At 52.3% G+C, this 23,420-nt stretch overlaps 2 protein-coding genes across 2 annotated transcripts in view; both read left to right on the top strand.

Moving 5' to 3' along the window:
• LOC102267002 (protocadherin gamma-B7) overlaps nt 1-22,914 on the top strand; it is a 100,073-nt gene extending 77,159 nt beyond the window's left edge. The window contains 3 exon segments of the mRNA XM_070374497.1: nt 7,612-7,670; nt 15,964-16,052; nt 20,929-22,914. Coding sequence (XP_070230598.1) covers nt 7,612-7,670; nt 15,964-16,052; nt 20,929-21,155 — 375 coding nt within the window. The 3' untranslated portion in view covers nt 21,156-22,914.
• On the top strand, nt 105-7,600 carry PCDHGC5 (protocadherin gamma subfamily C, 5). The gene is given in 2 exon segments (XM_070374501.1): nt 105-4,389; nt 4,391-7,600. Coding segments are annotated over 2 exon segments (2,520 nt in total). The 5' UTR covers nt 105-1,924; the 3' UTR covers nt 4,446-7,600.
• Nucleotides 22,915-23,420: the final 506 nt, after the last annotated feature.

Here is a 23,420-nt window from a genome sequence, read left to right on the forward strand (position 1 = left end):
TAGCTTCATGATGGTGAAGTCACCCAGTGCACCTATGGCAGGGGAACCCGTTCGCCCAAGCTGCCCACCCTCTGATCTTCTCTATGGGCTAGAGGTGAGACCTTTGCAGGCTCAGCCAATGCTTGAGGGTTATTCAGATGCAGGCATGTGGCTGGGCCTTGTCCCAGAGAATATATTGGTCTCTCTGTAAGAGCCTGTAGTGATGTTGCCACTTCTGTGAGTGGTGACTGTGTGGTAGATGATGTGCTTAAGAAGCGTTTTGTGAATTAACCAGGCAGTTTTCACAGATTAATACTTGGGGTGGATTATGCCCTTGTCTGAGAGTAAGAAATGAAAGTGAGTGATCAAGAGATGGGGTGTTGTGGAAACACGCTGCTGGAATGTGGAGCACATGGAAGGCTCTCGTGTACGAGGTGCACCTAAACCCAGGTAGTGACTTTTTCTCCTCTTCCTGAATGAGGGGTCAGGGTTTGGAATACCTTAATTCTAGGTTACCATTCCCCAGTGGACTGAGGGAAACTTATATCTTTGCTCCACAGTGTCATCTACTCCCTCACCCACTGTGAAAGGGACTCTCTGCTTAAAATGTTGTTGTTGTTTGGTGTTCAGCCACTAAGTTCCATCTGACTCTTTGCAACCCTGGACTGTAGCCCACCAGACTCCTCTGTCCATGGGATTTCCCAGGCAAGAATACTGGAGTGGGTTGCCTTCTCCAGGGGATCTTTCCAACCCAGGGATCGAACCCACATCTCCTGCATTGGCAGGTGGATTCTTTACCACTGAGCCAGCAGGGAAGCCCCTCTTGAAACATAAGAGGAAAGAGCCAAGGGATTAGAGAGGCAACAAGGTGGAAGCAAGGGTCTTTTTGTCCGAGGTCTTCAGGTCTCCCAATCAAGTCCCCATTGGGATCGGAGCTAGATGCAGTCGACTGGGGCAGAGGAACATTACCTCTTTGGGAGAGGGGAAGGCAGTAAGTAAAATCACTAAGTATCAAAACCTGTCTTGCTGCTGAGGAATTCATAGAGACAGCCAATCTGGGAGTTTTTAAGTAGAGTTCTTCTGAATTGATGAAACCATGAAGCCTTGAGACCATGCCTAGATTCTAGCCACCTTCCTTGGGTGACCTGGATCAGTCCTAGAAGTATTCTCATCCCCCACCGCAAGCTGTGATGCCCATTCCATAGCTCATGTGGAATCTCAGAAAAAGAGAATCCTTATAGCCATCGATGACATTGAGATTCCTCAAGGTACTGCTGGAGAGTCCAAGCAAGACTCTGAAGGGTCCTAACAAATCTTTTCTTTCACTCTGGCAGTGTTTGGCAGAATGGGATAGGGAGGGGGTAACACGTGGGCTTTGCTTCCTGGAGAAGGACAACATTTTGATGGTTCAAGTGAAATAGTGGGAGTTTCTGAAGTTACACAGGAAGTTGCTGGGACAGAACCCTGAGAAGTTTTGTACCACTTTGTCTTCCCTGTTGAGCACCATCTGAGCTGTCAAACTTTGCTGCCAAGGGAACTGAATCAACCTGCAGCACGAAATAAGTGGGGAGGTAGGAGGCTTCTGTGACACGGATTTGCAGCGCCGGTTCCTAAGGTTTCCAGGACTGAGGAGACTTTATAATTGGTTGAGAGGAGACAGACTTTTGGGCCAATCAGACTTAGAGCCGAGGTGGGGGATCTGATCTTCTAGCCCGCCTCTCCTCCCCCAGCTCCCCAGCTCCACTCAGATTCAATTCCCCTCCCCCCCAACCCACCCCCGCCATTTGGTGACTAAGAAGAACTGCTGCAGGCAGACAAACCTCGGAGCAGTTTTTAAGAGGCTGGAAGGAGACATAAGAGATTTCAGCTGCTACATTCCAAGGCCTGAGTCTACCTTGGAGACAGGACAGCACAGAGTCAGTGTCCAGGAAGGGACTTCTGGGTCATGGGACCAAAGACACCCCCACAGCTCGCTGGGAAATGGCAAGTGCTGTGCATGTTGTCCTTGTGCTGCTGGGGCTGGGTGTCTGGGCAGCTTCATTACTCTGTGGTGGAGGAGTCTGAGCCAGGGACGCTGGTGGGGAACGTTGCTCAGGATCTAGGCTTAAAGGTGGCAGATCTGTTGAGCCGCCGGCTGCGGTTGGGCGCTGAGGAGAATGGGCAATATTTTTCCCTGAGCTTGATGAGTGGTGCTCTGGCAGTGAATCAGAAAATTGACCGAGAGAGCCTGTGTGCAGCCAGCACCAGCTGCCTGCTGCCAGTACAGGTGGTGACCGAACACCCCCTGGAACTAATCCGTGTAGAGGTGGAAATCCTGGATCTCAATGACAACTCTCCGAGCTTTGCCACCCCCGAGCGAGAGATACGCATCTCAGAGTCAGCTGCACTGGGGGCACGGTTCCCACTGGATAGTGCCCAGGATCCTGACGTGGGCACCAATACTGTGAGCTTCTATACTCTAAGCCCCAGCAGCCACTTTTCTCTGAATGTGAAGACCCTAAAAGATGGGAAGCTGTTCCCAGAACTGGTGCTGGAGCAGCAGCTAGACCGTGAAACCCAGGCAAGACATCAGCTGGTGCTCACTGCTGTGGATGGGGGCGTCCCAGCCCGCTCAGGGACCACCCTTATCTCTGTCACTGTGCTGGATATCAATGATAATGCTCCAACCTTCCAGTCCTCAGTTCTACGTGTGGGACTCCCAGAGAATGCACCCGTGGGCACACTGCTGCTGCGCCTCAACGCCACTGATCCAGACGAGGGCACCAATGGCCAACTAGACTATTCTTTTGGAGACCATACATCTGAGGCAGTGCGGAACCTCTTTGGCCTAGACCCTAGCAGTGGAGCAATCCATGTGTTGGGTCCCATTGACTTCGAGGAGTCAAGTTTTTATGAAATTCATGCAAGAGCCCGTGACCAGGGACAGCCAGCCATGGAAGGCCACTGTGTGATTCAAGTGGATGTAGGGGATGCCAATGACAATGCCCCAGAGGTACTACTGGCCTCTTTGGTCAACCCTGTCCTGGAGAGCACACCAGTGGGCACGGTAGTGGGATTGTTTAATGTGCGGGACCGAGACTCAGGGAGAAATGGTGAAGTGAGCCTTGATCTCTCTCCAGACCTGCCATTTCAGATTAAACCTTCTGAGAACCACTACTCACTCCTAACCAGTCAGCCTTTGGACCGTGAGGCTACATCCCACTATATCATTGAGCTGCTGGCCCATGATGCGGGCTCGCCTCCCTTGCACGCACATCTCACCATCAGGCTCAACATTTCAGATGTAAATGACAACACACCCTACTTCACCCAGCAGCTCTACATGGCTTACATCCCAGAAAACCGGCCTCCAGGCTCCCTTCTCTGCACCGTGGCTGCCTCCGATCCAGACACTGGGGATAACGCCCGCCTTACCTACTCTATTGTAGGGAACCAGATTCAGGGCTCTCCAGCCTCCTCCTTTGTGTATGTCAACCCCGAGGATGGGCGGATCTTTGCCCAGCGTACTTTCGACTACGAACTGCTGCAGATGCTGCAGATTGTGGTGGGCGTTCGAGACTCTGGCTCTCCCCCGTTGCACGCCAACACCTCTCTCCACGTGTTTGTCCTGGACCAGAATGATAATGCCCCAACTGTGCTGCACCCTAGACCGGGTCGGGAATTCTCACTCCCCCAGCGTCTCCCTCGATCTGCCCCTCCTGGCTCCTTGGTCACCAAGGTGACAGCTGTAGATGCTGATGCAGGCCACAATGCCTGGCTCTCCTATTCATTGTTGCCACAGTCCACAGCCCCAGGGCTGTTCCTGGTATCTGCACACACTGGTGAGGTGCGAACAGCCCGGGCCTTACTGGAGGATGACGCTGACACCCAGCAGGTGGTGGTCCTGGTGAGGGACAATGGTGACCCTTCACTCTCCTCCACAGCCACAGTGCTGCTGGTTCTGGAAGATGAGGACCCTGAGGAAATGCCCAAATCCAGGGACTTCCTCACACACCCTCCTGAGCGTTCAGACCTTACCCTTTACCTCATTGTGGCTCTTGCGGCCACCAGCCTCTTATCCTTAGTCACCTTCACCTTTCTGTCAGCTAAGTGCCTTCGGGGGGACGGGGATGGGGGTGGGGGTCAGTGCTGCGGGCGCCAGGACTCGCCCTCCCGGGAGTTCTATAAGCAATCCAGCCCCAACCTACAGGTGAGCTCAGACGGCACACTCAAGTATATGGAGGTGACGCTGCGGCCCACAGACTCGCACAGCCATTGCTACAGGACGTGCTTTTCACCAGCCTCTGACGGCAGTGACTTCACTTTTCTAAGGCCCCTCAGCGTTCAGCAGCCCTCAGCTTTCGCACCGGAGCCCGACGCCTTCCGGTCCCGCTCTAACACACTGCTGGAGCGGAGCCAGGTGAGGGCTCTGCGCTACCCCTGGGGGCGGAAATGGAAACGCCGCCCACCCACATCAGGGACTTTGAACTTGGCATCTGCTCCCTCTGGTGGGGTTTGACTCTAATGTCTGTCGAATGTCGGGACTGGATGGATTGTGCAGAAGCAGAGGTGTGGCCGAGGCAGGGATGGGGCGCTGTGCCTGGGGAAGTGATGGCAACTGTGGGTGAGGGGGGAGAGAGGATAGGGCAGACAGAAAAGCATGGGGTCTGGCGATCACTCTGGTGTTTTCCATCAGATCCAGGTCTGGGTAGAGGCAGCCACAGATCCCTTTCTGCAGCCAACCTCCTAGGCTCCAATGCAGGCACGCTTTGCTGGTCTTGAGGTTTCTTCTTAGGTTTCTTCCCACTCTCTTGACTGGTGACTTCACTGTGATTCACAACCCTCTTTATTCCCACATCAAACCAACACGTCTGTGGTTGGCCCATGTGCCACGCACAGCGCACAGGCTCCCCACGCTGCACCTGCGCACGCCCCTCGCACCTGGCCATCCTTGTCCTCATACGCCGCCTTTAACTGCCAGCTGATTGCAAAGGGGTGTCCCGACAGCTCACAGCTTCCCTCCCACCTTGCTGCCAGCCTCAGAGGTTTTAACCTGAGGGAAATACCAGGTCTTGGCCGCCCCACTTATCCCCGCCCCGGCCTGGACTGGTCGCCTCCTGGTGGGCCTCTTGGTGGCCCGAGTCGCTAGTGCTGCAGCCACTGGGGGCGCTCTAGGTGCGGGGCGGGCGGGACTCTGTGACCCATGGGCTGGTGGGTCAGTCTGGGCCCAGACACTGAGCAGAGTTTGGTGGGCGCCTCCTGCCCAGAAGCCTTGCTCAGGAAGGCCACAATGCCCTGTGGCTCAAGGGGCAGTGGGGCCGGCCTGGGACAAGTGAACAGACCTCTGTAGGACAGGCCGCCTCGGCCCTCTGTGGCACCACCGACCCGTCCTATGGCTGGAAGTGGGAACCTGGAGCACCTGGGTTCTGGATACTAAGACATAGGCGTTTGGCGCCGTCGTGCCCACATGGGCCCAGCGATCTACCATCAGGGCTTTGTGTGCTCAGTTGCTTCAGTTGTGTCTGATTCTTTGCCACCCTATGGACTGTAGCCCACCAGACTCCTGACCATGTGATTTTTCCAGGTGAGAATATTGGAGTGGAGTGCCATTTCCTTCTCCATGTCGGGGACTTTGGAGTTGACCAAAGCTTCCTTCATAGTTCAGTCAGTAAAGAATCTGCCTGCAATGCAGGAGACCCAGGTTCGATTCCTGCATCGGGAAGATCCCCTGGAGAAGGAAATGGCAATCCACTCCAGTATTCTTGCCTGGAAAATCCCAGACAGAGGAGCCTGACTGTAGTCCATTGGGTCACAAGAGTCAGACACAACTTAGCAACTAAACCACCATAAACTGCCACCAAAGTATCTAAGACTCTGGCAAGCCCTTCCTTCCCCTGCTGTTGGAAAACCATGACCTCTGCCAGAAACCAGCAGGTGGTTTCATATTTGGGGAAATGTTTGTTGTAAAATAACGTAATTTTCTATAACTCCAGGAGCTTTTAGTCAAAATATGTCTGTACTCCACTCTGCCCCTACCGAATCAATTATATTTTGGAGCAACACCACCATGGGATTCTGATAGCTGATTGAGAGAACCTTACTACGGATTTCCTCTAAGAACCAAAGCATCTCCTTTGCTCTTCCCCACACTTATGTTGGGTAGGTACTAGCACTCCTCACCCTCCCTTATAACTGAGTTTCACAGAGGTCAAGTGACTTGCTCAAGTTCACATGGTAAGTGATAGACAAAGATCTAATCTAGATTTGTTTAACTCCAGAATCTCTGCTTTCAGTCACTTGGTACTTCTAAAGGTGGAGAACAGGAGGGATGGTTTACACCTGCTGGGACAAGGCAAAGGTGGACATTCTTTCCCCTTTCAGGGCGTTGCTTGTGGAGAAAAGTCTGCTGGGGCTCCTTATCCCTGAGCAGCCCTAACTGGACAAACCTGGACCCGCTGTCCTTATGTAGGCTGTGGGTTCTCCTCGGTCCTGTCCTCCGGTCTGTCATGGCTCCTGCATCTCGGTTTAAATTGTGCTGTGTCGAAGAATACTGTGACTGAGAGCTGGGCATCCCTGTGCCCTTCCCATGGCATCTGCAGAATGGTGCTGGTGACTCCTGTGGTACCTGGAATGCTAAGTTTCTGGGTTTCCTCACATCACTGCCACCTGTGAGACTTAAGAGTGTGTCATTTGGCAGCCCTGAGTCTTCCTTCTCCCCCGTATAATTGGAGATGCTCACACCTCTCTCTCCTCTCCTGGGAGTGAGTGTGAGAATTAACTACCAGAGCAGTCCAGAATGGCGAGGAAACAGCTCTAGGAGTGCTCTATGAGAGTGTGTGATGGGGTAATACACCCTCTGGCAAGGCTGGGAGGAACTTGAAAGTGAGGTGGCTGGCTCAAGTCCCACACCTTCATCCAGGTGGGGGATGGCTACAGATCTGTGCCTTGGGAGCCCTGGAGATTGACTTGGCTCTGCTTGGAGGCTGTGGGAGCTTGATCTCTGCTGGGCTCCATCCCAGCAGTTCTCTCCGTCCCAGACAGAGCAGCCTTGTTCTCTCCTCCTCAGTCACAGCCATTGTCTGGCACAGAATTCTGGGGGTGAGAGGTGTCCTGGGGCTTGAATGCCCTGCAAAGGCCCAGTCTGGCGTGACTCCTAAATTAATAATGTATTTAGCTGTGGGAAGGGATCCTTGAGAGAGAGGGTCTGAAGGTGTCCTTCTGAATGTGTAAAGGCCCAGCCTGGCATGAAAAGGGTTACCAGGAACAGCAGCCATCTTGCCGCAGAGGGTGCTTTGTTCCCAGCTGAGGAGCTGAATGAAATTCTTTCTAGGGCTGGTGGAATTCTCATCCAAAAGCCTCCCCTGCCACTTTGAGGGCCCTTCTCTGCGCGTGCATGCACACACACACACACATCCCGGTACCCCTTGAACCTCAGCTCAGGAGTTCTGAGGTGGGGGGCAGGGAAGAAGGGGCAATTTGCTTAGGGAAGGAACCTGAGTTTGTTCACTGTGATTGGATAAATGTCATTTTACTTCTTTGGGATCTCAGACCTCTGAGACCTGAGGGTATAATTTATCTTTGAAAACGAGCCCTCCCCACCCTCACTTTAGCCCTTTTTGGTACTCAGCCTCTTTCCCTCTGCTTTCTCCACAGCAAGCCCCACCCAACACGGATTGGCGATTCTCTCAGGCCCAGAGACCCGGCACCAGCGGGTAGGTGACTGCCTCTCCAGCCCACCCTCTTCTCTGCGGCACTTTCCTCAGTGCTGACGTGGGAGGAGATGGGGGGAGAGAAGGGGAGGGCTCAGCTTTGGCTACAAATGGCTTCCTCCCTCAGTTCCAGATTTCAGGAAGGTTTTGGGGTATTGGGGGCTGGTGCACAAACCCCAGAAGGAAGAGGCTTCTAATGTGGCTGTTTTGGGAACACACACTCATCCCATTCCCTTAGCCCCACCACCCAAACCTTTTCTTGTGTCTTGGGGGCTCTGTTGGAGCTAAGCATGGTCATAAGGTTGGTCTCTGGGTGGAGAGGAGGCTTTTTATACCTATCTGTCTGGCTCCGTCCCCCTGGCCCAGATTTGGCTGCCCTCCATCCTGACTGGGGTTCAGGCAGAGGAATCTGGGACAGAAGGAGGAGAGGAGAAACTGTCAGTAGTCAGAGGCTCCTCCAGAGCCTGCAAGAAGGAGCTGAGGCTGAGGGGAGGGAAGCCAGGCGGCTGCAGGTGGGGCTGAGGTGGGAGAGCCGCCTTGGAGGGGCAGGTCGCCCAGGCCCCCGGCCCTGCCTTCTCCGCTTGCAGGCCTCTGGTCTCTCCACTCTCAACCGTCCTCAGCTCAGAGCCCATCTTAGTCTGCCTCTCCCTCCTCCTCGTCTCTCTCTGTTTCTGTCTTTATTGCTGTGTCTCGGTCCCTACCGTTTGTGTCCACCTGCACTGATCTGTGCCTTGCGCTGCGCCTGCTATGGCTAGGTGCTCAATAAATGTGGAATCAATGAATAAATGTGACTCCTCCTTAGTCTCAGTCTCTGTTTCTCCTTTTCTCTCTGTCTCTGCCTTCCTCTCACTGTCCCTGACTTCTCTTCTGCCTCTTCTCCTTTGATCACTTCCTAGTGTTCTTCTGTCTCCAATCTCTATTTCTCACTATTTTTGCTTTCCTCTCTGTTCTCAGCCTGTGTTTCTTTGTTTCTGTATATCTAAGTCTCTTTTCTGTCTCTTTTTGCCTCATTCTCTGTTGCTCTTTATTTATCTCTAGGTTTTTATCCTGACTTTTACTCTGCGTCCCTCTCCCTGTCTGTCATTTCTTAAAACTTGTGGGCAAGCCAGCACACAACGTAGGCGCCTGTACCCCGCAGGCGCTCTCCCTCCCCTGCCCCTCACACACAGAGCCTTTGATCCCTGCTGTCCCCAGTACACCCTCCCTTCCAGGCTGCCCCAGCTGCCCAGATCAATCTGGTATGAATTCCTGCTAAGACAGGAACACCCTGGGGCAGGGGTGGAGTGGGGGAGGACTTCAGCAAAAGACCTGCAGTTGGTCTGAGGGGAGAGGGGTGGGCTCTGGGCCAGGCCTCCCTGTTAGAAGTCGGGAGCCTGGTGGAGTCCAATAGGCCCAGAAGACAGAGAGGGGCGCCGAGCTTGGGCTGCCTTCCCAGCTCCTTGCTAGCTGGACACTTGCTGCCCACGTTCCATCCAAATGCTACAGGTGCTGAGTCCTCACTGCCACCAGAGCCCAGGACACCTTGGTGCAAGGTGGAGACTCAGGTCCTGGGCTTGTGAATCCTGCCTCTGGTATCGTGGTCTCAGGCAGTTCCTGGCTGAGGCCCCTACAAGGCAGCAAACCTGACGATTTGGATTGCCCTTGCCCTCCTCTTGACCCCCGCTGTCTCCTTTCTCCCTGCTGGTCTTGCCAGCCTTCCTGCAGGTTATCCATTAGGTCATTCGTTTATTCGTTCATGTATTTATTTATTCAACAAATATTTATTGAGCATCTACTATGAGCCAGGCCCTTTGCTGAACACTAGTGTATAACAGTGAACAAGCAGATACGATCCCTGTACTCATAGGCTTCCATGCCAGCAAGGAAGACAGAAAATTGACAACAAATTACACTAAAAACATTTCTAGTTAAAAATCACAGTAAGTTCTTTTTTTTTTTTTTTAATTTTTTTTTTTTCACAGTAAGTTCTAAGACAGTTATGTGAGTGTAATGAGGGAGGGGGATAGAGAACGGAAGTGACATTTGAGCTGAGGTGATGAGAAATACAGGGCAGTTTGTGTTTCCTTGGCCCTCCACCACCCCAGGCCACGTGCTGGCCCTGAAGCAGAGCTCACTGCTGCCTTGGCAGCCTCAGCAGTGGACTAGGACGTGCCCTCTGGGGCACTTACCCCACTCTCAAGTCCCTTTTCATTATGTGAGAGACTTGGTAGCCTAACTACACGTGGGAGCTCTTGAGATGGAGGAGAAGGCTCAGGAACTCTCCCTTCCTCGGGTAGCTTGAAGGGGACGGAATCAAGAATTCTGATTGAGCTGCAACAGGGGCCCAGACAAAATCATTGTTAGGGGCCTGGTTCAACAACTGTGATTTCCCTCTTTCATTCATCCAGTAAATAGTAACAGGTGGTTTCTGTTTTAGGTATAGGAGATATAAGATAGACATAATCTCTGCCCTCAGGGAGTTTATAGTGTGTTGAGGGAGACAAATATTAATCAAATAATTACTCAAAAAAAATTGTGAGATTCCAGCTATCCTAAGTGCAATGAAGAGCATACAGTAGGTCTTGAGAGTATACAGTAGGGATGTGACCTAGCCAGGGGGCAGGAGGACATCAGGAAGAAATGAGGTTGAGAATCAACCAGCTGAAGAAAGGGGAAAGGCATTCCAGGTGGAGGAAAGAGCATTTGCCAAGGCCCTGTGGTGAGCCCTCTCATGATCAACAGAGTGGTGGGAGTTCTTCCCTGCTGCCAATCTGATGAGTCGAGGGGAGCGAGAGGATGAAGAAGGGCGGTTTCTCTCATTCAGGTGAACCCTGGTTCTGGCCCATCTCAGCCACTGGCACACCAGGTTCAGAGCAGGGCTAGTGTTGAGTTCTTCAGTAAACCTGGTTCAGGTTCAAGCCAGTGCTGTGGCACATTGCCTGGACAAAAGGGAGTTTTCTGAAGTCCTTGCCTGCCAGGGGCTCCTCTTCTCTTCCACCATCTATGCTCAGTTGTATCCTTGGCTTCTAGTCCCAACAGCTGTTGTCTCAAGCCTGAGCCCAGCAAGCCAGTTCTCCTTTTCTCAGGCTGTGCCCCAGGCCCCTCCCCGCCGCTGTTCCCAGCCTCTGCCCAGAGGAGACTCTCCATTTGGCTTCCCCTGGTCCCCACACTGTTCTGCTTTGATGGTACCACACTGCCCTTCCCCTTCTATTCCGCCTTCCGCAGGGGACACTATCTTTCCCTCTGTTTGGGCAGCCATTCAACAAACAAACCAATAGCAATTTACTTTTTTCTGCTCATAATCCTTGCTCATTATAGAAACATGAGAAATAGAGAAAACAGTTTTTAAAATCACTCATAATTTTACAACCCAGGGAAACCACCACTAACTTTTTTAATACAGAAAATTTCAAATCTATGCAAGAGTAGAGACACTGGTGTAATGAGACTCTCTGGCCTCACTCTCCATCTTCAGCTAACCCTCTGACTTGTTTCGTGTCTCCCTCCTCCCACCGAATTATTTTAAAACAAATCACAGCCGTTGTATTTCATCAGTCTTCACTATCTTTCACAGATGATTCATTTTTTAAACACACAAACACTAAAAGTAATTGATTAATAGTAATAATAATATTAATTAATATCATCAAATACTTAGTCTGTATTCAGATTTCCCCAGTTATATATTGCTCTCTGATAACCTGTTTGTGTGCTTATCCAAATTAAGGTCCACATTTTGTAACTGCTTGAGAGTCTGATGTCTTAAGCTCTCTTAATATTTTTAAATGTATTTCAAACTTTTTTCTTGGTACACTTAGCACGCGCAAGCGGCTGCTCTTGCTTTTTCTGCTGTTGCTTTTGTTTCTGCCACTGCTGCTTTTTAAAATCTAATCATCTAGACGAACTGATCAGACTTGTTCACAGGATATCAGCACATTTTAATCCCAGTCAAGTAGTATATTTCTCACTAGTTTTGTTTGTTTTTGTTAGTAATTGAGGTCATACTGTCCATCAATATTGTAGCCTGTTTTTTTTTTTCTCTTTGCACCACATCATAAGAAAAGTTCTTCATAAGTCATTTAATTATTGCATAATAGCCTCTCTAATGGGTAAACATTTTAGCTGATACAGACAGGCTTTTACTACATTAAAAAGATACACATGCACTTAGATTGAACACAGTTAAGCCCAGGCTAAGGTCAGGGGTGACTTCCCCATATTTCTCCTTGTTTTGAGCAGGATGCAGGGAGCGTTTAACCGCAGCCTGGCCTCTGGGGTTGTCCCTCACACACACACCCCCAGCACACCAGAATACAAACTCCTTAGGGCAAGATCATATCGTCTCTTAAATCCTAGGGCCTGTCACAGGCACTGACACTTGGAAAATGGTCAGTTAGATGTAGTCCGTCTCCTTCACTATTATTTTTCACTGTTCCTCAAATCCTGAAAGAGTTCCCATCCCTCCTGAAGCCCAGTATGTTGTTATGTATAAGATCAGAGGCTTTGGAGTCACATTAGGCCAGTTTTGTGTGATTTCACAACAGCTGCCTCTTGCCAGCTGTGTGGTTTTGGGAAAGTCTCTCAACCTCTCTGAGCCCCGGTTTCATCCGCTGGGAAATAAGGATAATAACACTTACCTGTGGGTGTTTCTTGGGCTGAAATAGACAATATGTATATAATTTAGTCAGCCCAGTACCCAGAAATAAGAAGCTCTCAGTAAACGGCTCAACAAGAACTCTCTCTCTGCTCATCTCCTGCCCATGTGCTTGGCCTCCAGCCTTCAGTCATTTCCTAAGAACCCTCCTCGCAGCCCCGCCCAGTCTGTCATGGTTCCAGGCCCACCTTTCCACTCACCTTCATTCCCTCAACACCATCACCCACCAGCACAGGGTGTCTGACCCTGTTGTCCGCTCCAAGCCCCCTGCTGCTCGCCCCATCTGCTCTCCCCACTGTATCCACATTAGGCCCTTTGTCTCAGCCTGAGCCCTCCTGCCTCAGCCCTGCCCCACCAGGGGAGCCCAGGGAGAGCTCAGTCTGCCTGCAAGTGAGGACTCCTGGGTTGTCATGGAGACAGAGGTGGCTGAGGCTCCATCACTGGGCTCTTGCCCTCCCAGAGGTGCCCCCCATCCCTCAGTCTTCTCATGGGAGCAGCAGTGATCTTCTTCTTTTTTTAATGCCAAGAACTTAATGGTTCATTAGTCACTCAACAATATTACAAATATTTTAAAATTACTTAATATAAAGAGTTGGCAGCAAACTATTCTATTACAGAGTTAAATTACCAGTACAACAGACTGGAGATTTAGACATCTGGAAGGTAACAGTAAAAGAAACTAAAATATTTTAATAAAAAATTCAAGTTGGAGGAGTTTACCTACCTTAACAGTGATCTTTAAATACTTAATTGACAACCCCCTTTTATATACCTCAGAGATTTCCCAGAGCTCTTAGGATAAGAACACAATCTCCAGTGTACACTTTGTAGCCCCACCACCACGTCCCGTAGCAGCCACACTGGCTTTGTTAGTGCTTTGAGCTCGCTGAGCTTTGCCCAGCCTCAGAGGCTGGGGCTTTTTGCTCCTTTTGCTTGGAAAGCTCTTCCAACACTACCCTTCTCCTAGTTGACTTTACTGTATCACTCGAGTTTTTACTTTAAAATGGCTCAAACCTCTTAAAGTTGAAAGAATACTATGATGAACATCCAGATACTCTTTTAAACTTAGATTCATCAGTCGTTAAAATTTTGTACATTTATTTTCTCTTTTCTCTCTGGCGACATGCACACACACACACCCTGAACCATTTGAGAGTTGCAGACCTAAAAACATTTGAAGTACTTCAGTATCTCTCTCCTGATAACAATAACATTCTCATACATAACCACAAAAGAATGCTCACATTTGAAGACTTTAACATTAATGCAGTAATACACAGTCCACTAGCAGATTTTCATAAACATTCCCCAAATGTCCTTTTAACCTGGTTTTTTTTTAACGCCAGAATTCAATCAAGGAGTGTAAATTGCATTGGCTTGTTACCTCTCTTTCATCTCCTTTAATCTAAAACAGCCTCCTTGCCTTTTGAAGGTTTTGTGTGTGTGTGTGTGATGACATAGACATGTTTTAAAGACTGCAGGCCAGTTGTCTTTCCAAACATCCCAGAGTCTGTGTTTGGGGATCATTTTCTCACAATGGGGCCAGGTCACGCAGTCTGGTAGGAATACTGTGGGGGGGACGCTGCTCTTTGTGCTGGGAATCATTTGTTGTCGGTTTGTCTCATGGTCAGTGTTGCTCAGTTTGTTCACCGGGTTAAAGCGGTGCCCCCAGATCTCCGTGTTACAAAGGTGCTTTCACAGTGCTGGTGACTAGCCAGTGATCTGTGGGTGATATTTAAGTATTCACTGCTACCTTGCCTGAATTGGTCTTTACATCGGCAGTTACAGAGCATTGATTTTCTATCCTCCGACTTTTCTTTGACTGGCATTCTCCAGATCACCTGGATGGTTTCTTCAGATTTAAACTCCCTGTCTCTTCTTCGGGGAAGCCTGCACTGACTGGCTCCCTAACCCCGATGAGGTCAGTACTCTCTTACACCCCTGCTCTCTGCCTCTGTGGCACTTGTCACAATTACAATTCAGTGATCGTGTAATTATTTACTATCAGCCTGTCATTGGAGACTGAACACCGGGCTATTTCAATCATGTTCACAGCTACAAACCCAGCACCCAGCCCCGTGTCTGGTACACAATAATTGCTCAATAAATACTGGTTGAATAAGTGAATCCAGAGTTCCAGCTCTTGCCACTCTACAGAGGGAGAAATGACCTGCCTGCTTTCTCCTCCAGCCCTAACTCTACCTTTGCTGTGACAGCAAAGAGGGCGCCACTCGGCAGCTGGTGGGCCTTAGACACGTCCGCTGCCTGAGTTCCAGATCAGGAAAAACCACAAGCGAGGACAGACCTCGGAAAAAGCATAAAGCTGTTCTTGACTCTGCTTGGCCAGGCCACCGTGATAAACACACACACTTTTACACTCCGTCCCTCCCCCACCCCAACTTCAGGGCCTGCCTTCAGGGCCTGCCCTCCAGCCCCTCCCCTGGTGCAAAATGCTTCTTACCTCATAGTGACCTAACTTTCTCAGTAGGGCTCTCCTCATTAATTCAGGCAACAAGCATTCACTGAGGAATTTCAGTGTTCCAGACAGTGCAGAGGTCAACTAATAGACTGTGTCAGGCTGCTTCCGCTTCCCCTCGAAAATGGAAATCATCTGAGCCTTGGAAATTCTCTTAAAAGCATAGGAGTAAAATTACTATGGGAAAAAGTCCAGGTCAGGGTACCATTCCTTAGAGTTCAGGGTAACGTTTTTAACAATTATGAATCACCTCGTGTTTTTCTCACTGTTTAGAGCATCTAAAGTTGTTAACTAGGTGCTTCAGTAGGAAACAGGCACAGCCCTGTTCCCAAAGCTCGAGGAACTGGGTCTGTGGGTGGAGCGGATTTGGGGAGGGGTGGGTAGGGGGGTGGGACAGTGGCAGTCCCTGTGGGCCTAGAGCTGCCACAGAGCAGCCAGTGAGGGTGGGAACACGGCAGAGGCACCTAACCCAGCCTGGGTGGGCTCAGGGGTCCCCTCTGACAAACTTATTCGCTTTACGTTGCCAAGGCAGAGGTAAGAAGCTTGCATTCTAGGGAGCAGTATCTGACTAAAAGGAGCTGGTAAGAGAGAGTGAAGGAGTCAGGAATGGGACTCAGAAAGGGTTCACGATAGAATGCTGGGAGTGGGGTTCTTGGGAAATAGGAAGGGCTGGTTCTCAGGCGCCTGTGGATTTTATCCTGAGGCCTGAGTGAGCCCCCAAAGCATATCAGGGTTGAGTTTTAGCAGCTTCTCCCCCAGCCCCAGCGTCTCGTGGGCCTCCCAGCCTCTGCCTTTGGGTTCTGTCTAGGTTCTCAGGCCTTTCCCTAGCTGTGGCACCTTCTTTCCTGTTTCCCACCCTCCACTGTCCTCTGGAGAGGGTCTGCTCTCCCTTACTGTGAGCCACTGCTCCCTCGCAGTGGTCGGGGGATGCAGCTTGCAGTGAGTCCTGCCCGCTCCCTCCAAGGGCCATGGTGTCTGAAACGACAGGTAGAAAGCTGATTTGGGGGACTGGCAGGTGGGGTCTGGCTTCTGAAGGATTGTGTAAGCTCCCTCCTACCTTGCTGAAAGGGGCAGGTCTTGGGTGAGAGCTGGGGTTGGGCACTAGATCTGGGGGCCCTGAGCGGGGACAGGAAGGGCGGGGTGGGGTGGCTTGGGAGAGCACGCTCACCAGCCCACTCTTTCTGCAGATCCCAAAATGGCGATGAAACCGGCACCTGGCCCAACAACCAGTTCGACACAGAGATGCTACAAGCCATGATCTTGGCCTCCGCCAGTGGTAAGTTGTGCCAACACGTGTGGAGTGGGAGACCTGGGGTCCTGGGGTGCATCCCACAGCACCGTGCCCCGAGACTGGCTTCCAGCCTATACGTCAGCTGGTCTACACAGCCCTTAATTCCAGAAAAGACAGATTAGAGAGTAGCTGAGGGATGGGGGCTCTGGGATGCCCGGAGGGAGTGAACAAGGAAAGATCCTTGGAGGAGAAGTAGGGAGCAGTGTTTACAAGTGTTGCCCCAGAAGGGACACCTATAGGTTGGGTCCTAGCTCTGCCACTTGCCATCTTTGTGCCTTTGATCAATTAATCTCTCTAAACTTCAGTTTCCTCAATCAAGAAAGTGGGAACAGAGACCTCAAAGGGTTGCTGTGAGGATTCAGTGAAACGATATGGCAAAGCATGGAGTACCGGGGCCTGCAGCCTGATCCGTACCCGCCCTGAAGCCAGGGAAGTGGGTGTGGATACTCCCAGTAGGAAACACACGCCGGACCTGTGGGGACCCCTTCTCTTTTTTCTTTGTTGCCCCCACTTCCAGAGCAGGATTTTGGTTTTCCCACAAGGTAACAAAGACCTTCAACGATAGAGATTCAGGTGATGCTACTCCTCAGGGATGACAGCCAAGAGTCCTGGGCATGGAGGGAGAATGACATCATTAGTACTGAAGAGTGCAGGCTCTGGAGGCAGGCCGGCCTGGATTCCAGTCCTGGCACCACCGCTTGGCTGCGAGTCCTCCAGCAAGTGACTCGTTCCCTCTGGGCTGCGGTCTCACTAACTATAACATCGGACCAGGAACAACAGCTCTCACTGTAGTGTCACAGGAGCCTCGGGACAGGATTGGCAGAGAGGAAGGGCACAGGGGTGAAAGTACGTGGAAGTCCGCAGTGGTAAAAATTGATAGATGGTGGTCTCTTTTGACCCTTGGTGGGATGGAAGGTAGAATTAGAATAATGCCTGTTTAATAAGCACTAGCTTCTGGAGCGACTAACCCTGGGCTTACATGGAGGCTGGCGGAGGACTCAGGCACTGGCCTCACTCAGTGAGCTGAGAGCCCCACTGTCCAGTGTCTCTGGAGGCCTGGTTAGTGGAGAATCAGATAAAGGCACAGCAGTCATCGCTGCCGTCATGCCTGCATGCTGCCCCAGCTCATGCTCAGCAAGCTTGGTGGGCCTCATGTCGGTGGATCTTCTCACAACTCTGCAAGGCAGGTCTGAGTCCTTCCATTTGACAGATGAGGGGACTGAGAAGCTGCTTGCTCGAAGGCCCCCATTTTGAGCTGCAGACTAGAGGTTCTAACCCAGCTTGCTCCTAAGTTCATGCCCTGTCTGCTCCAGTAACCACGTCTGCCTTTCCATCAGCCTCAGTTTCCCTTTTAGGCGAACAGGTTTCTCTCAATGCTGCATTATTCTCCCAGATTGGGGTTCCAGATAAAATACAGGATGGCCAGTTAAATTTTAACAACAAATAGTATTTTAGCATAAGTAGGTCCCAAATGTTAGAACTGGGACATAACTATACTAAAATAAAAAAAATTTACATGAAATTCACATTTAACTGGTCACCCTTTATTTTCATTTGTTTAGTCTGACAAGGCTTCCCTGGATGTCTGTGAGGCCGTGGGGGCCAGGCCCATGGCTGATGAAGAGGAAGGGAGCAGCGGCAGGGGCACCAGCCTTCTGGGAAGACAGGGCTGGCCTAGGTTCAGGGGGTGGGGAGGGGCAGTGGGGCGGGGGCTGCTGTAATTCTAGAGAGGCCAGACCCTGAGTATGAGAGACGCAGGTGGTGGGGTCTGAGAAGACGCCAAGTTGGACTCTTGAGGGAAGTAAACAGACAGTAAGGTATATTTAGCTGTTGTGGCTTTAAACCCTAAAGCCAGGAAGCAGCCTTTTTAGCCTAAATCCAGATTTTAAAAACAGAAACGGAGTCAGTATTTATAGCCCCAGACCCTCCCAGGAGGTCCCTGGGGTCACCGAAGGCTGCCTGCCCTGTCAGGGTTCCACCCTCCAGCCCACACAGGGCCTGACCCGGGAGTAAACCCTGGCCCTGGGGGATGGACCCTGGGGGTGGAGGTGGCAGGCTCAGGCCCTACTCTCACTTTCACACCCGATTCCTGGCCCTGGAGTCAGAGAGGTTCCTGGAGTCCAGCCCAGCCAGGCCTGTGGGGCCGCTGAGGGCGAGTGAGTGGGGAGAATAAGTACCTTGGGAGGCTTTTTACATAAACATTTGAGGGGAAGGTGTGCTCTCCAGGAGGCTGCGGTCTGTGGCTCCCACCCTGGTGAGTGAGCAGGCCTTCCGGGCTGTTTGGAGCTTCTGCCTTCAGCCCCTGGGTAGGGACGGCAGGGCAGAGGGGGAACGCTGGGGCTGGGAGCCGTTTCCCTGAGGTGAGGCTGGAGTGGGAGAGGGGAGTGGAGGCAGGCAGTGCCTTAACCTCTTCCTTGCTGCTCTTCAGAGTCTGTTTCTCCTTGTGCTCAGGGAAGATCCCAGTTCCTGCCCAAACTAAGTCTTGCAGGGTAGAAGGAGGTGCCCTTCTGCAGACTTGATTCTCCAGAAGATGAGAGCCTGCTGTCCAACTGAGGTTGGGGTCAGACAGGACCTTGGTCAAGGTCATATGGCTGGCTCTTAGTGGCAGAGCTGACCGGACAGAATTCCAGGCTGGCCTGTTTCTGTGTTACACCCTGGGTTTCCCAATCTTCTTCCCTCCTGGCTAGCCCCACCTCAGTGCATCCCATAACGCAGGCCGACATCAGGTCTGTGCTTCTAGGGAGGGGGTGGCAGGGGCAGGCTTTGTCATTTTTGTCTGCTCGGGTGCTTCTTAGAGATCCTGGGTGTGTTGTAGGATGTGGGTGGGCCTAGCTTCCAGTTATCCAATCCCGCCCTTCCTATCTTTCTATTTCTGCCTCCCTTCCCCCTTTTGGTGCCCATCTCTCCCCCTCTCTCTCTCTCACTGGCGCCTCTGACGTCTCCCCTCTTTGCCCCTAAATCACTTGGGAACCCTGGCTCTTGAAGCTAGATCTGGGCCCCTCCCCCCAACACTTATATTCCCAGACAGCAGGGAGGGGCGGGGCGGTGGAGGACCGGCTCCCTCCTGGAGTTAATTAGAGAAAATGTAGAAATGTCAGTGGAATGAAAGGGCTAGGGGAAAGAGAGAAGGAAGTGGGCTCTGCTCCCTCCCACCCAGCCCACTTCCCCGCCCCTTGAAGGCCCCAGACGTAGGGATTTGGGACTTGAAATGGAGGTTGTGGAAACCTGAGCCTGGAATGAAGAGGCGGAAAGACTGGGGCTCCTCTCTCCTTTGCTTTCCCTTGCGTCCCTCCCCCTCTGATGCTGTTCTATGAAAATATTTCCTGTCTCTCTATTTCTCAATCCTTGGTTGATGTCCCAGGATTACTCAGCCTCTCTGGGTTTAGTCACTCTCCCTGTGCACTTCCAGGGTCTAGGGTGGGGATAGAGGAAGGCCAGTTGGGAGCCCTTCTGCTGGACAGGTCTGGGCTGGGCGTTCTGGGGCTTTAACTCTCTAGCTGCCAGAGGACTCCAACAGGAGCCGTCCTGAACTCAGCGGAGTCATCAAAACCCTGTGGTGTTCTTTTTTTTTTTTAACCCCCTGGAGGTAGGGGGCATGGAGGGGAGAAGCCGTGACACCCGGTATGGTGACGGTGACAGTGATGAGGGTGATGGTGATTTTGGCAACAGCAAGCCTTCAGTGAGCTCTCTCTAAGTGCCCAGGCACTGCGTGAAGCACTTTCTCCTGGAATCCTCACAAAACCTCAGTGAAGTAGGGTCTTCTGTATTTCTCTCCCTTCAATGTGCCACACATCACCTGGAGCCACGTGTCACCTGGATACGGTGTTCAAATGCAGATTCTGAGAGGCTGTGATTCTGTCAAGCTCCCAGGGAACTTGCAGTCCTCGGGACCCCAGTTTCTCCTTGTGCAGAGCAGGAAGCCGGGCTCTGTGATGTCACCTACTCTGCCATTGTGAGCCTGGGGCCACATTGGACCTAAGACAGTTGGTCAGTCATCATCTTCTCAGCCTCTCCCCTTCTTCACCCTCAGAGTAGTGATGAGGTTCAGGCCTCTGCTGGTGGTGACCATACCCTACAGCTACACCTAGGATGTACTTAGGCCTCACCCCCACCCCTCCCCACCCCCCTGTCCTGGCTGGTGTGGCCTCGGGCAAGTCTTTTACCTCCTCTGACCCTGACTTCTCTCACCTCTATAGCAGGGTACTACCACACACCTCCCTGGAGTGTTGCGTGCAGGTTAGACACCATCATGCACACGCAGCATCTAGCAAGGTCCCTGGCACAGAGTAGGCATCAATTGCTGTTCTGAAATGAATCCCTGGAGGAGCCCCCACCCCTCACTCAAAACAGAATGACTCAGTGCCCACTCTGTGCTTGGCACTGGGTGAAACAGGCTAGGAACCTGCAGGAACCATGGAGGTCTAGCATGGAGACCAGAGAGGCTGCCCCGAGAAAGGCTGGGGCAGGGGCTCAAGAGCCAAGTCTCAGCCTGGAGAGAGATGATGGCTAGCGTGTTTGATGCCCTCGCCAGGCAGTGGGCACTATTCCAGGTGCTTGATGTATGTAATCTCAGTTACAACGTGCTTGTAATCCTGGTTAGCCTTCACCAAACCAGAGGAGGTAGGTACCTTTATTATTCTCATTTTGCAATTCAGAAATCTGAGGAGACACAGGGAGGTTAAGGAAGGCTTGGCTAGTAGGTAAAAGAGCTGGGAAAACAAACCTAGGTGGCCACTCTGGAGCCTCTTAGTTCTACCCTTGTGGGTCAGGATGGCATGTCCACTGCTGTCCCTGCTGGTGCTAGAAGAGAGGGACTTGGGGACCCTGAGGTTTAGCCCCTGACCTTCCCTTGTCTCTGCAGAAGCCGCTGATGGGAGCTCCACCCTGGGAGGGGGCACCGGCACCATGGGCTTGAGTGCCCGCTACGGGCCCCAGTTCACCCTGCAGCATGTGCCCGACTACCGCCAGAATGTCTACATCCCTGGCAGCAACGCCACTCTGACCAACGCAGCTGGCAAGCGTGATGGCAAGGCCCCGGCAGGGGGCAATGGCAACAAGAAGAAGTCAGGCAAGAAGGAAAAGAAGTAACATGGAGGCCAGGCCCAAAGCCACAGGGCAGCCTCCCTCCCCAACCAGTCCAGCCTCTCCCTACCTGTGCCCAAGCCTCGGATTTCAGGGCTCACCCCCAGGAAACTGGTAGGGGCCCAGGCCGTGCTCCCCTTGGGAAATGGAAACAAGTGCCCGGTCAACACCCCCCACCCCTGCCCCCAGGGAATTGAATATGCAAAGGGAGTTCTGCTGGGAACCCCCATCCAATCACTTGCTGTGCCCATGGGGGTAGTGGGGTTTGTGTAGACACCATTTATCACACCCCCTTCAGTTACAGCTGAACTCCTCCATCTTACAAATTCAATCAGGCCCATCCCCGACCTCCCTCCTGCCTACACCACCCTTCTCTTTCTTAAGGTGGTTGGGGTGTTGAGGTACCTGGTGACCTAAAAAGGCTCATAGTTCTAAAGAGTTGGAAGGGCATCATGACTTCTTGACCTCTCCTTCAATTCTCAAACTTGCCCCAAAAGCATGGTTTGGTGCCAGTCCCTTCGCCTCCTTCCAGAACCTGAGACCAAGCTCAAGTTTTTGGGAGACATGGTCACCATTCCCATGGTACTGATGCTTGCTGGATTTAGGGAGGGCATTCTGCTACCATGCCTCTTCCCAACACCCTGGGGACCAGTCCTCTGTTCTGTTCTGTTTGTCATCATTTAATGTTCCCACTGCATGCTGTGACTTCCCCCTCCCCAAACAAGAGACCCCACTGCATGTTCTGAGACAGTGTGGGGTGCTAAGATAAAGAAGGGTGTGGGTGTGGATGGAGGGTGGACAAAGCTTGGTCCTGTCAGTTAACAGGGTCTTGCAGGAGGCTCTGTATGCCCCAGGGTACCGACCAGATCCCCAGGTTCCAGCCAGAAGCCATGCCCCAGGCTGGACCCTCATCTCCCATGTACAGGGCAGCCTGGCAGCCAGCGTTGGGCTGAGCTTCCAGAACCGGTGGGTTTGAACTGGCCTTGTGGTCCAAGGCAGCTCTGAACAGGATTGGGACAGGTCCCCTGGAGAGGTCAGAGGGGCCTCTGTGGGTGCTGGGTACTCCAGAGGTGCTTCTGTGGAAGGATCCGTGTGGCCCCAGTAGGGAGGGAGGGGCCCGCTCAGCTATTTTTGGTCCCTGGGTTGGGAAGGACGGGAGCTAGAGCAGGGACCAAGTGGACAGAAAGTGTCAGCCTGAGATCAGGGCTTCTCCACAGGGCGCCTCCTGCCCCAGCGGCCCCAGCCCTTCACCTTGCCAGGTGCCATTCCTTCTCTGTGAAGGCCACTGCCCAGGCCCCCAGTCCGCCCCCTCGTGGCCAGAGCCTGGTTAAAGTCCCCCAGTGCCTCCTTGTGCATAGATCTTCCTCTGCTCACCCCTCTGCCCCCGGGGTCCCGCTCACCCAGCGGGGCTTCTCGAGAACCCCACTCCGGCCCTTATTTAGTATAGGAACCCCCTCCCTCTTTCGGCTGGTGTAGAATAACCAATAGTGTATAGTGCGGCGTATTTTTCCGTGATGGCGAGCGGGCGGCCGGCTCCGCGCAGCCGTCTGTCCCCGAACCCGCCCGCGGCGGCCCGTGCTGTGTTTTGTGCTGTGTCCACGCGCTGCGGCGACCCCCTTCCCGCGTACTGACTCCTCTAAGCGCTTCTCTTTGCATAGTCACGTAGCTCCCAACCCCACCCCCTTCCTGTGTCTCACGCAAGTTTTATACTCTAATATTTATATGGCTTTTTTTTCTTTGAAAAATTAAAAGGTTTCTTCTGAAAGGTGGGCTGTTTCTGTGTAAGAGATGGGGGCTCCTGGCGTGTATGGATGAAGTGATGAACTCAGAGTAGTATGCTAGAAGAGCGGGATCGGGAGGCGATGATTGTGTTGCGTCTTGGTTTTGTGTCACTGCCTGAGTATCTGTGTATAATTGTTAAATGCGGCTGTGTATGCGTGCAGCACGATTGTGCACATATAATAGGTGTCTGGTTGACCGTAATGGTGCCTGTGGGACTGTACACTGTGTGTGTAATCGGCTTGCGGGTCCGCAGTGGAGGAGGGATTTCTGAGCGCGACGTGGCAGTGCGCAGTTGTCTGCCGCTGTCTCCAGGCAGAAGAGCAGACCCGTGCGAGGGGGCGGCGCGCGCTGAACACAGAGCTGGAGCGGGGGCCGTGGACGCTTCCCGAGTTCCGCCCCTTCCCTGCTCAAGTGACCACTCTGAGCGCCCTCCCGGCTGCGCGGGAGGAGGGTGGACTCTCCTTTGCCCGCCCTCTTCCACCCCCACCC

Source organism: Bos mutus, chromosome 7, assembly GCF_027580195.1.
Source record: "Bos mutus isolate GX-2022 chromosome 7, NWIPB_WYAK_1.1, whole genome shotgun sequence".
In the NCBI taxonomy this organism is placed as follows: Eukaryota; Metazoa; Chordata; class Mammalia; order Artiodactyla; family Bovidae; genus Bos; species Bos mutus.